We start from the raw sequence: 12,822 nt of genomic DNA, 5'->3' as shown, positions 1-12,822 counted from the left end.
ACACACACACACACACACACACACACACACACACACAGAGTGAATGATGAACTTGTGTAATTCAGCACATGTATTCCCTCTACAGCACATTTCAGAATAAATTATCCTTGCAATCAATGCAAAGCTCCATCTGTGAACAAGCCAGTGGGTAGACACAGCATGCCTGCTTAAAGATATAGTACCAGATAAAGGAAGATACACAATTAACTCCACAAGAAAAAGGAATTTACACCACAGTGCACAGCCTTATCTGATCATGTTCTGTCAGTGGAACTTTAGCAGGACAAGAACCAGAAAACCAGGCGCTCAGGAGCTCCATTAAAAGCAGCTGAGTGTGAAGCTAAGTGGATTGGTCCAACAATCCAAAAGAGAATTCCCAGCTTCATGTAAAAACTTACAAAACAAACAGCAGCCTTCTGTTCTCTCATTTTATCATTAGGAAGGCTAAACACATATCTCCAGGGACTCATTAATCTAAGGGGAAAAAAATGCCTCCCAGCTCAACAGGCTACATGCTTGCAGGGTTGAGTCACAGAGATTTGTATAACATGAAGTTACATTTAAATGTTTTACAACTTGATTCGGTTTTTAGTTATTTATCAGAGGACGAGTAAATTACGTCAAGTGCTGCTGTTTTTTCTTTTTCTTTTCTTGTCTTTTCAATGAGGATGAACATACAAACACATGGCACATGGAAGGAACTCGGACAAAAAAACAGATGGTGTGCAAAGTGTTACTGGCAGCTACTGTTGTTCCAGGGGGAGTTAGAGAGTTAGAGAGAAGGAGAGAGAACGCAAGGGGAGGAGAGAAAAGGAGGGAAGAAGGGAGGGTAAGTATTATCACAGTAATTATATGGAACTGAATTGATCTTTATAAGCAGAGCTGTATGAATAAGAATTGAAATGTATGGCTACACACAAACACACACACTGAGAGGAGGTAGGGTCAGCTTTTACTGTGGATAAACATGCCTCCTATACTAGACATACAGTGAAAAACTGAAAATATCTTCTGTTTCTGCACCGGGCACTGGGTCCTACACATAAGATGTCTATGTTTACATCACTAGACACTAAATGCTACACGCACAGCGTCTAACTTTATGTCACCAGGCGTGTCTGCAACTGCCGCTAATTTTCCTAACATCATAATTCTGTTCTAGCAGTGTGTTGGCTCTTAGCTATTTAAAATAATAAACAACATCCAGAAGAGGAAGAAGAAGAAGAAGAAGAAGAAGAAGAAGAAGAAAAAGAAGAGGAAGAATTGTCTTTTTTTTTGCCTTTTGGTAACACTGTCTCCAAAAAAGAGCACTGTAAACCACACTCTTAAGATACATTACTATTTCCTGACAAATCTGTGAGAGGAAGAGAGCGTGAGAGGTAAAAATAAAGAAAGAAGAGAAGAAGGACGAGCAGGAGGATGAGGAGGAGGAAAGGAAAAAGGGAAAGATATATCATCGCCCTCACACCTCCTGCCCTTAAACGACAGCCAGCAGGCTCTGCACTGTTCCACGCCGTGTGCCAAAGCCAGGCTGACGTTGCCAAAGCCATAGCCACTTCAGCATCACCCTAATGATCACGTTGGCAGGACTCTGGCTCTTTGCGTCTCACAGTTCCTGCACCAAACAGTTTTAGGCTGTATGTTTAACCTGTGCTACACGGAGCGGCCACAATTCCACTTTATTTTTATAATGAAGATGCTCTGTTCTGACGGTCAAAGATGTGTCTCTTTAAAATGCATTTGGGCAGATTAATACACACAGTTTTTTTTTTTTTTAATCAAATGCAATACCTTGTGCTGCATACACAGAGTCAAGAACTAATCTCTGGCTAGACCTAAGCTTTAAAAGCTGCAAACAGAGTGTGTTGTGTTTCAGTGTGGGTAGGCCTTGTTAAACACAAGTATATTTAGACATTAAAGTGTCACATGCTGGGAGAGATTAACTGGGCAGTGCAATTTAACATGGTGGTAGAGAAAATGCAAATCAGCCTAAAAAAAAACCCTGAACTGTATCCTCACTAGACACACACTCAAGCACAGAGAGAAAGCCAGAGAGAGACAGAAAGAGTAAGTGAAAGAGGTTTGGACAGAGAGAAAAAGACAGAGAGGAGAGAGAGAGAGGGAGAGAGAGAGACAGACAGACAGACAGACAGACCGACCGACAGAAGTAAAGAGAGAGAATACCTGTTGTACAGGATCAAACAGGAGGTGGATTGTGGATGGAATTTTAAGGGAAGCATTATGCTAATGATGGGTACATCGTACACTGTTCTGAGTTCTGATTTATTTGCATTTAAATCTTTAGCCTGCGGTATGATGAAAGAACCACCAATAAATAGTGCAATGCAGTGGTAATGTAATGGATACGGGCAAAAAGAGGGCAGGTATTACACCTCATGACGAGTCCCCTTGAATATACTGCCAGCCCCCAATTTACCTCAGCTGTCACTCTCACCCTTATTAAATTCCACAGACTTATTATTCTATAAACCTGGAGACAGCCCATCAGCCACTCTATGACTCACTGTGCAATTCACCGTGGCAACTTCTTTTTCTCTCTCTCTCTTGCTATTTTTTCACAAATGAAAATATAACATGTAATTTATTCATAGTCTCACAGCATCTTGGGAATATGTCAACGCATACCTTATTTCAAAACAGAAATAGGTTTATTTTCTAATTGTCAAGCCTTTAGCTCATTCCAGACACAAGCAGTCACTAGGCAACAGTGAGGCATCAATAGCACTCTGGCGTGTACATGTGTGGGCAACATATGCGAATGCCCACTAAAAGCAGATCTCTTAATGACATTCCACACACACAGTGTATTCTCACCTGCGTCGAATCTCATTCACACATTATAATGGAGTGACATCTGACAGTATCCAATCTATAAACACCAACATTCATAACATCACGCTGCAGATGTGAGCGTACCGTACGCGTTCAAGCCACCAGACACTCACCCTAAAACTTTAAAGAAGTTAATACACAAATGAACTTGTGAATGAACATAAATGAACTCCATGTTAAGTGGAAATGGTTGGAAAAGGATTAGTCATGGTTCTTTATGTTTAAGGCACCGCAATCCACCTACCATTTTATAGAGGTCTGAGACGCTGATCTGGTCTGCATCGACCATCTCAAACTCCTTCCTTGGAACGAGGTCCAGGCCTAGGTGCCTATGGATAAAAGGAAGAGAAAAATGGGGTTGGAGGTAGTGGACAAAGAAAGGGGGGGAGAAACAGAGAGAGAGAGAGAGAGAGAGAGAGAGAGAGTATTTACATCAGGAAACTGAGACAGAAATAACTAGCATGGCTGTGGCTAATCAAAGACGGCTCGTATAAATGTGCTATTATGTCCACCTGTTGTGGTGGCCCTGAAAGGCGTGAAGTCATGTGGATATCCATTATCATTCGTCAGCTGTGCACTCTACACCAACAAGCATATCGGACAGCTAGCCCTTACTTAGCTTTCTGCCAATCCAACGATAAATAACACTGCTCCCCAATTTCCTCTGATGAGCAATCTAGTGTTTTCTCATTCAAGTCCATTTCAATCTGCCTGTAATAAATCACAACCTATATTTTAATACAGATGAACAAAAAAAAAACCAAAACAAAAACAATAAACAAACAAACAAAAGGAAGAAATGAACTGGCTATGTGCAGCTGTTGCAGTCCTGTGGCAGCAGGAACAGGTGCCTGCCTCGTAAACTCTCTGTTAAGACGTCTTGGGTGAAGCACGCTGTCATGGGTTTTGATAGGCAATAAACACTCACATTCCCAAACTCCTTTGAACATCCTCCTCTACTGAAATATTTCCAGTGGCTAAAAACCCTGCTGTGAATGCTCTCAGGTTTGCTTTGGAGTTGACTTGAGTCTCAGGTATATCTGGAGGATTAATTAAGTCGATAATGGCACTGATTTTCATTGGTTACCTTTGGGGGTGAACAGTTTCTCTTCAGTTATTGAACAGTCATCTGGATTCTGTACTAATGTTAACACTTTTTAATGGTGTTATAAGTTGATGACGTCCTTAGAATCGAAAACTGATGCAAGGGTGAGAATAAACTCTAGAAGGTTAAATTGATAGTTTTACAAATAGAAAGTCAGTACCTTGCTACGCCTCACTGTCTGAATATGTTATTTTGCCCTTACAAATAGAAAATTTAAGCAAAGTGTTCCTTTTACAGCCGGCATTCTCACAGCACATTTGAAAAGATGAGTCATATTTTCAGACAAAAAGTGCATAATTGATGGCAAAATACAATTTGCACTTCAGTTACATCCACATTAGGTTAATATCCACACGATTAATACACCAATATTCAACTAACTGCAAAACAGATTTGTCATACTTTGATAAAAAAGTCCCCTAGTTACTGTGAAACAACTGTAATATCTTTGTTTTTATAACCTTAGAAGAAATATGTGCAATTGTCACACAAGCTGATCAAAATAAATGTGCTCACATCACAGGATAATCTACACAACATCAAAAGAGACAGGGACAACCGCTTTAATAGTCAACTCAGTCTTACATTCTCCAACAAATTACCACTAGCACCATTAATGTCCATATGCAACAAACACTTTACAGGACCACGTTATCTCTCTCATGATTAAGGCCTTGCCTGAAGTGCTTAGGCATATAATCTGTGCATTTGTGTGCAAAATCAATATCCTGGTCCACATTAGAGTTTGTCACTGTCACATTATTTACAACGAAACAATAAACAATATTTGTATTGTGTAAAACTGAGGCCCTGTACATTAACAACTGGATGTCTTTATTGTCTTGATTGATTATCTGACTAGTATTATAGAGGGTTGTCAGAAATCCACAGAACTGATAAAACTGGGACCATTCATTCTTCTGTCTTTGTCTCTTATAAACAATGGCTCAACCAAGAATACACAGCTATCTTCTGACATTTTAATCTCTTCAAGGATTCTGAGATATGCACTTTCACATTGCATGACTCAAAACATTAACAACTGCAACAGAGTCAACAACTACTTAAGCTAAGAAGAGGGGGAAAAATCAATACTTATGAATCTTTCTATACCAAATTGATAGGTCATACAGTAAAGTGAATGATGATGAAAAACCTTATTAGATTTTACATTAAAAATTCACAAGGCCCTTGAAAACACTTTTACTCTGTCCTCTAGTCTGTAACAGACAAATGCAGCAAATCACTAAATGGTATTGACTCCCTTCCATTTTCCATCCATTTATTCTATTATCTATGAGGCTGCCAATCTGCAGACGGATGCAGAGAGTGTGCATGGCAGCAGCGACACAGGACTTCGTCTGACCTTGACTGACAACACGCCTGTATGTGCCAAACATAGACACCCATGCAAGCGTGTGTTTGAGTTTTCTGCAGGGCGGAAAGGTGACTTAAAAGCCTTTCGGATCCAGGGTAAGAACAAATTTCTATACTTCTATGGGACACTGGTTATGGCTTTCACATGCTTTTGTAATGCTAACTGTAGCATCATCATCACTACTACTATAACCATTATTATTATTACTATTATTATTATTATTATTATTACTACTACTACTGTTGGTTGTGGTGGTAGTAATAGCAGCAGTAGTAGCAATACTGGTATTAGTAGTATTAAACACATTGCTATGTTTCTATGATAGATTTCAAATTTTCCTCAAATTCTTCCACGATACCACTCTTACATACTTCTCTATTTTTCTGTAAGAGATTAATTCTGTTTTTTTGTTTGTTTGTTTGTTTGTTTGTCTTGCTTTGTTTTGTTTTTTAAATAGGTATACTGTAAAGGTTACACAGCATTGCAAGTATGGATCAATGTGTTTTAGTTTTAATCACTGTAAAGTCAGTTGCTGCAGTAATACAATTATCAAATAACTTAGAGGAGTTTGCCTGCCAGAAAAATATTTGGTACTTTGAGAGTATGATTTCAATTTCAAAAATGTCAAAAAGACAGCAGTTCCTCACCATCAGTCCTATGATCTCCAAAAACACTTGAACATAACATAAAAGCATGAAAAAAAAACCTAACAGCTCTGAGTTGCATACGGAAATCCTTTCTGAAATGCATAATACAATGACAGATCAAAGTCTGGATGCAACCTAAATGCTAACATGCATACTCCACATTAGAGCACACAGCTAATTTGCACACAGAATGAACATCCATGGCCAGTGTATTCTATTTCTGGCCCACAGTGTCAAAGTCTAGAGCACTGGGGCTTCCATTACCCTGACAGTGAGTGGCAGATGCTAGCATTTCTCTAATTTCCACTGCTCAAGCATCAGGGCTGAATGTATTAGAAGAGAACTGAAGTGTCGTAATGCATCTAAAGAGCATCAGTACCACCGACCCTCTACTTTAGAGCTAGTGGCCTATCTTACACATTAAAACCTGGTACTTCTCCATTGCAGCCAACACCTTTTGGAGGACTATAAGGAGTTTAGCTTGTGTAGATGTCAGAATTACAGGGGCACAACCAGAGAGAACACTACAAAGGGGAAGTGGAGTGCAAGTCCATCACTTCTTCTGTGCCGCGTCAGTCGAGTCGAGCGAAGAGAACAGAACTTTCTACTTATCCTCTTCACTTTGTGCAAGCTCTCTGATGATGGCTCCTTGCATAGTATCTGGTGCAATCCCTCCTCACTTTAATTGCCTGTCTTACACCTGATCAGCCACACTGTAATTAGCACTAATTAGCCACCTTATAACACTGAAAATGAATCCCTTCTCACAAATGGTTGTCATAATGAAACAAAGTGCTAATTTCTCATCACCTTCACTCCTTAGAAACATTATCATCTACAGCAATGGTAGTCCAGTGATGGTGTGTGTGTGTGTGTGTGTGTCTGTGTGGTGTGGGGAGGGGTGGTGTAATTACTCAAGAAATATAGAATCAGTTACACTCCTGTGACCCAGAGAAGAAGATTGGGGCTGATGTCTCCTATGTATTCTCATAAAATAGGTCCAACGCACCAACCAGCCAGCCAATAACTCCAACCATTAAAGAGGAACATCTCTCTTGGAGGACAATCTATAATAAAATCTAGACTCTCTTTAGACATCCTCTTTTTTCCTGTGTCTTGACCTGCCTCTGAGAGGATAAGCATAATAATGCGTCCCTTTGTCCTTTAATAGTGGGTGTAATAGCTACACTGTTGTGCTGGGGTCTCTAAGACCTGAGAGGTGAAGACTCTCGACTGAAATGGTACCCTGAGCAGCACAGGGTCACCTGGCAATATTCTACAATGTCTTATCTCTTAACGTCTTGCCTAATGAGAGAAATGAACAGGGGTGTTAGGTATTTTAAATATATTAAATTCAAGCAGTACCTGTTCAACATGGCAGTAATTGGTACACAGGACAGAATCATTCACTAAATAAAGAGTACCGCCGCAACTAAAACAAACTAAAATGTGCCAGAGTGAATTGTAGTCAGGATTAACTAATCCAGCAGTCAATACTTCAACATTTAACTGGCCGTACACTCTATAGCCAGAACACCTAATCTCTCCCTCAGCATACTACCTCTTCTCTTTAGTGCAAGGCAGTTAAATTTCCAAGGCTTTTGATACTCGGCTTGAAAGAAAAAGAAGGGTAAAAAAGGTTGACAAGTGGAGAAGAGCTGAGTTCTGAGATAGTCACTGTCTGGTGACTGATGACGGATAAAAGGTGAGTGTTTCCCTATGAGATAACATGATGAGTGACAGGCGTACAATAAAAGAGGTGGGCACCTTACACCTCTTTCTTTCAGAATCACGGTAGCCTTGGTTACCTGAGACACTCAGACTTTTACCAGGCCTCACTGATCTGCTACTGATAAGGATGAATGTGGACCTAGGTGACACTGGTCAGATACCTGTGATAGCTACAGGGGAGAAGGTTTCATTACTTTCATAATTTCACCTCATCTTAAACAAAGCATGGTAACACTGAATGACATTCATTTATTTACCACATGACATCAATTTATACAATCATGTTAATGTCATCGGTTCACACCAGTGCAACTAATGGTACGCCTATGACGTTAAACGAAGGTGAAGCAAATTAAATACGAACAGTAGCAGCACTGTGTAATTGACTGAAGGGAATGAAATGCAGTATCCAGTTGTACTATTTTACATCACAGCTGCGAGTCAGGCCAACAACACAAAGTTCCACTCTGGGATACACAATTATAGTGCAATTACAGTGTTTTCATCTGGTCTCATTAAGGTGCAGAAGACACTGAATAATGCACACGGACATCAGACACCTCATCTAATGAGAAGTAAAATGGTTGAAAAAAATTATCATGAAATGATGTGTAAAATGTGGAAATGGCTTCCTAAAATGTGGTAAGATAACAGAAAGAAAGTAGTTCACTCACTCATTGCCCCAGTCCAGACGGACAGTAACGTGACGCTTGACATCCCGGATCTGATCCTGGGTCAGGTGCCCAGATAGCATCTGTCGCCTAAGGTCAATCAGTTCGTTCATCACGTGACGCAGCTTATAGAAGAGGTCCACTTTGTGCTTCTGTAAACCAGAGCGAGGGAAGAGGGAAGAAGAAGAGGAAAGTAAATGAGTATAGCATAGACAAACTCCACTTTTACATTATATCTTTATGTGGTAGGCATAAGTAAGACAACGGCTTTCTTTTGATAGATTGGTTAGACATTCTCTTTTCACTTGAACTTTCTGTAGGAGTAGACTGCTACTGCAAAGCAATTTCACGTTCAGTGAAAACATCCAGACAAGTCAGCGCTGTGCTCAAATTGGTTAAATCAGCCCATCTGACACACATAACAGTGACAACAGTGCAGAAAATACACTGGCCCTTTGGGACTCCTGTTCCCACAAAGGCTTGAAAAGTTCTGGACCAGCAGACACCAGTGAAGAGATTCTGTCACAATGACAGGCCAATCATTCCGACGAACGTCGTTTCAAATCCCACAGCTACGGCCATACTGAGAGCTACAGTTATAACTCCATAATATCCATTAGACATTACTTACTGCCTGTCAGTGAAAATTCATTGAGTTATAACCCAAAACATCTTCCACCTTCCACCTTAGACAGTTCTCATGCTCACCGCTCACAAGGGCCCTTTCTTCAATTTAAACAAATGTCTTCACAAGGAATAAGTTCACATATATAGGCAATGAACATGTTTGATACCTGCAATCACTTTGTACCTGCTAGTGTCTGGCATTAAAGCAGAGCAGTAAAATGTAATAAATATTACAATAAGACAGACTGTAACTAGCTCTGGACGTGAGGAAACTCTGACTGTTACTGATTGGCTTGTCTATGTGAGAATAGACTCTCTCTATAGTGCTGGCAAGCCAGCTCTGTGAGCTTTACGACAGGGGTCTAACAGCAACTATCAGGATGCAAGAGTGAATAAAAAAACGTCCGTGAAGATCCCGTCTTTTTTTTTTTTTTTGTTCTGAAGGATGTGCCAAACGGCACATGGCCTACTTTACACTGTCCAAAACCAGAGAACACAGGGTCCATGTCGTTTGAAGCCGCTTCTCTTTAATACATCAAAATGCATTGCATGAAGCATGCAGTTTTGCTTTAAAGAAGCAAATGAAAGGCCAGATGTATTTCTTGGCACTTGGGCTAGAATTTCATACAAGAACACTGGATCTCTTTTATAAAAACCTCTATTCTTTTTTTCTGTCCTTGCATTTTACTTCTGAGATCATCGTGAAAAAAAAAAAACATTACTGAACAATTTTCAGTGTACCTGAAGTATTAATTAACTTGACTTTATTCATGCTTGTGTTTCGATATCTGATGAGTACAGTATGATTCCTGTTGACAGCTGACAAAATCAATAGCATTTATAGAAAAAGACACCTCAATTGGAATGACACCATCAGTGAATCAATAAAGACCTAAACTGTCTGAAACATGCCCTTTACATTAATGGATAAAGTGTGGAGAAACAAAAGGCAGAATTCCCTGAGAAAGAGGGTTTTTATTGGAAATGACATTTGCTTTAATTTGCCCCTCTCCACTGGCAGAGAAGCCATGCTGGAAATACAGAAGTCTTAAATGTGACGCTGACGAAAGACTACTTTGAAGAACGAGAAACTGGTGGACGTTAATTCCCGACAAAGCCAGTAATTGGACTCAATTGAGGGAGGTGTGTTTTTGGTGACCTTTATGAAGCTACTAAGGCAGAGAAAGCTTTGATATTATTTTCTGCTCCACAGTCCGTTAAGCACCTGCGGGATGCCCTCGTGTCATAATAACTGAACCCGGTCTGACTTCCTGTCATGCCAGCTTCCTGCTAGAACAACACCTACATTGTCAGTAAGGAGTTTTATTAACCGCAACTCACATTAGTCTTTGATTTCTAAAAAAAAAAAAATAATTGGATCCAGAGATGTGACATGGCATGGAGTAAATGGTGTTAATTGGCCATTTATTTTAAGTAATTAAAAAAAAAAAAAGGTTTTGCTGTAGTATTTGCCATTTGACGGTTTTCAGTGGTTTTTTCAGAGACATTAGCAGTCGTCTTTATCTCCATGTGTAAACATGAGCATCATGCTTTTAATCGGCTGTTTATAAAAAACAATGATGGCCTCGTGTGTGGCATCACTTCAAGCCAGAAAATCCAGGAGTTTGAAAATGTAGTAACACGAACATGGAGTTACCTCTTTATGGATCTGTGAGTCCATGGTTATTACAAAAAAAGAGAAACATTGCATATACTCCCTGGTTCTGGTCCATAATAAATAAACAAATAAAGCAGTATCACATATGCTGATGCCAACGCAAATCACTTCCTCTTGTGTACCTGAGAGGAGAGGTCGTTTCAGGACAAATCAAAGGCATTCCTGTGTGACAAATTTCAAAATCAGTACAAAATCACTGTGTCCATAAACCGCTTTCTCCATGCTAGATAGATCACAGATAGTAAACAGATACAATCATCTGTTTCTGCAAAACATACGACAGGCTCAATATCACACAAGCCTTGATCTGGTCACACTGAGTGAATTCATTTGTGGGACAGCAATGACTAACATCATGAAGCATGGCACTGATAAAGCATACAGACCAACAGTAGCTATGCTACACGGAGCAGTTGGTTTCGGGGCTTTCAGAATGTACAAGAAGTGAAAAGGAGTCACATCTGTTGATTTGCTGTGCCTGCAACTGTTAGCATAACTAGGCATGGTGACTGAAAGAATAAAGAATAAAATGAATAGCTTTGTAGTATAGTACTTGATGGTCTTAGGTTCATTTAAAAAAAGAGATGCAATGCAGTATAAGGTTATTGTAGAGTCAGCTTTAATAAGGAATTTTCAGATCAACTCAACAAGAGGATGTAAAAAGGAAGATCTCCGAGTGCTTTTAAGAGGTCATGATAGGTGATAGCATCTGTCAGCTAAGGTGAGCACTAGGTCGGAGACCAGAGCCGGTTGTCTAGTCAAAATAAGTCAGTCTTTGTCTCACATTGTAACTACAACAGACAGACTCCAATTCATTCACTTATCTCTCAGGATTAGATCAAACAATGCCTGAAATCTATTTAACATCCATTAACACAACACAGCATCAGAATGGAGGTGCCGTCTCAGAGACTTACAGACAACGTCACGAGTTATACAGTATGAATTATGAAAGAAAGAGGATCCAGTGACTCTCACAGAAATTCAGCAGAAGAAGCATGATTCCATCTGTCAGGGTTCTTTTGTCGTGTTAGTGTCTGCTGGCCAATAGAAACTGCCTGTTTAGCCCCAGGGGAGCACACACACAGACACACGCACGCACACACACACACACAAACACAAACACACACACACACCCTGTCTGTTCTGACATGTCGTAGTGGGCTCCCACCCGGCCCTCCTGATCCCTGTCTACGCAACATCTCAGAATGACAGTCCAGAGTACGCCAGCCCCCTGGAATGGGATCAAAAGGCCCACGTAGCTTCACACTGACTGACACACAGACACACAGACACACACACATAAACACATGTACACATGCACGCACACACACACACACATGCACGAACACGTACCTGTACACACACACATACAAAGAGAAAGAGAGAGAGCCATACACATACACAGACACAGACACACACACACACACATACACAGACACACACACATACACTAACAGGTCATTTTTTTTCCCTCCATCCTTAACAGCAGTAAGAAGGGACGGTCTCATGCTCCTGGCCAAGGCGGTTATAATTATCCGGTTGCATGTTCTTAAGCAGTAGGATATGACTCACTGATTGCTCGCCATTGTCTCAGGGAATGAGATATGGGAGCCAAATAATCTGCAGCTGCAGACCAACAACTTAAGCCCACCAATTCCACCCAGAGAGAGAGAGAGAGAGAGAGAGAGAGAGAGAGAGAGCCATATGAACAGGAAAAAAAATACAACCCGATTCAACACAGAGGTGTGAATAGCTGTAAAATAAAGCAAGTGGGATGAGGTGAAGAACATAGATAGATAGATAGATAGATAGATAGATAGATAGATAGATAGATAGATAGATAGATAGATAGATAGATAGATAGATAGATAGATAGATAGATAGATAGATAGATATACTGAAGTAAATCAGGCTCTTAATTAGAAATCCAATCCCTGTCACTTGACAGCAGTCTCAGCAGTCTCAGCTCAAGGCTCAGTCTGTCAAGGGACTGAGACAGAGGAGGAATCCTCTAAGGGTCAATCTGTCTCATTATCTTATCCTGTCTGTCAGAGAAACTCTCATGGACCAGGACACACTGCCCAGACACTGATGCCCTTGCTTTTTTTTTTTTTTTTTTTACTATTTCT

General features: G+C 40.2%; 1 protein-coding gene across 1 annotated transcript in view; it reads right to left on the bottom strand.

Annotated features, from left to right (window-relative positions):
• The window catches only part of dock3 (dedicator of cytokinesis 3), a 127,658-nt gene that overhangs the window by 46,892 nt on the left and 67,944 nt on the right, over positions 1-12,822 (bottom strand). Inside the window, exons 6-7 of the mRNA XM_030778272.1 lie at positions 8,389-8,537; positions 3,098-3,182 (exon numbers count right to left, since the gene is read on the bottom strand). Coding sequence (XP_030634132.1) covers positions 3,098-3,182; positions 8,389-8,537 — 234 coding nt within the window. The remainder of the gene's footprint in view (positions 1-3,097; positions 3,183-8,388; positions 8,538-12,822) is intronic.

This window comes from Chanos chanos, chromosome 6, assembly GCF_902362185.1.
Source record: "Chanos chanos chromosome 6, fChaCha1.1, whole genome shotgun sequence".
NCBI classification, from domain to species: Eukaryota; Metazoa; Chordata; class Actinopteri; order Gonorynchiformes; family Chanidae; genus Chanos; species Chanos chanos.
Note: the sequence above shows the minus strand (reverse complement) of the source record. Positions and strands in the feature narration are given on the sequence as shown.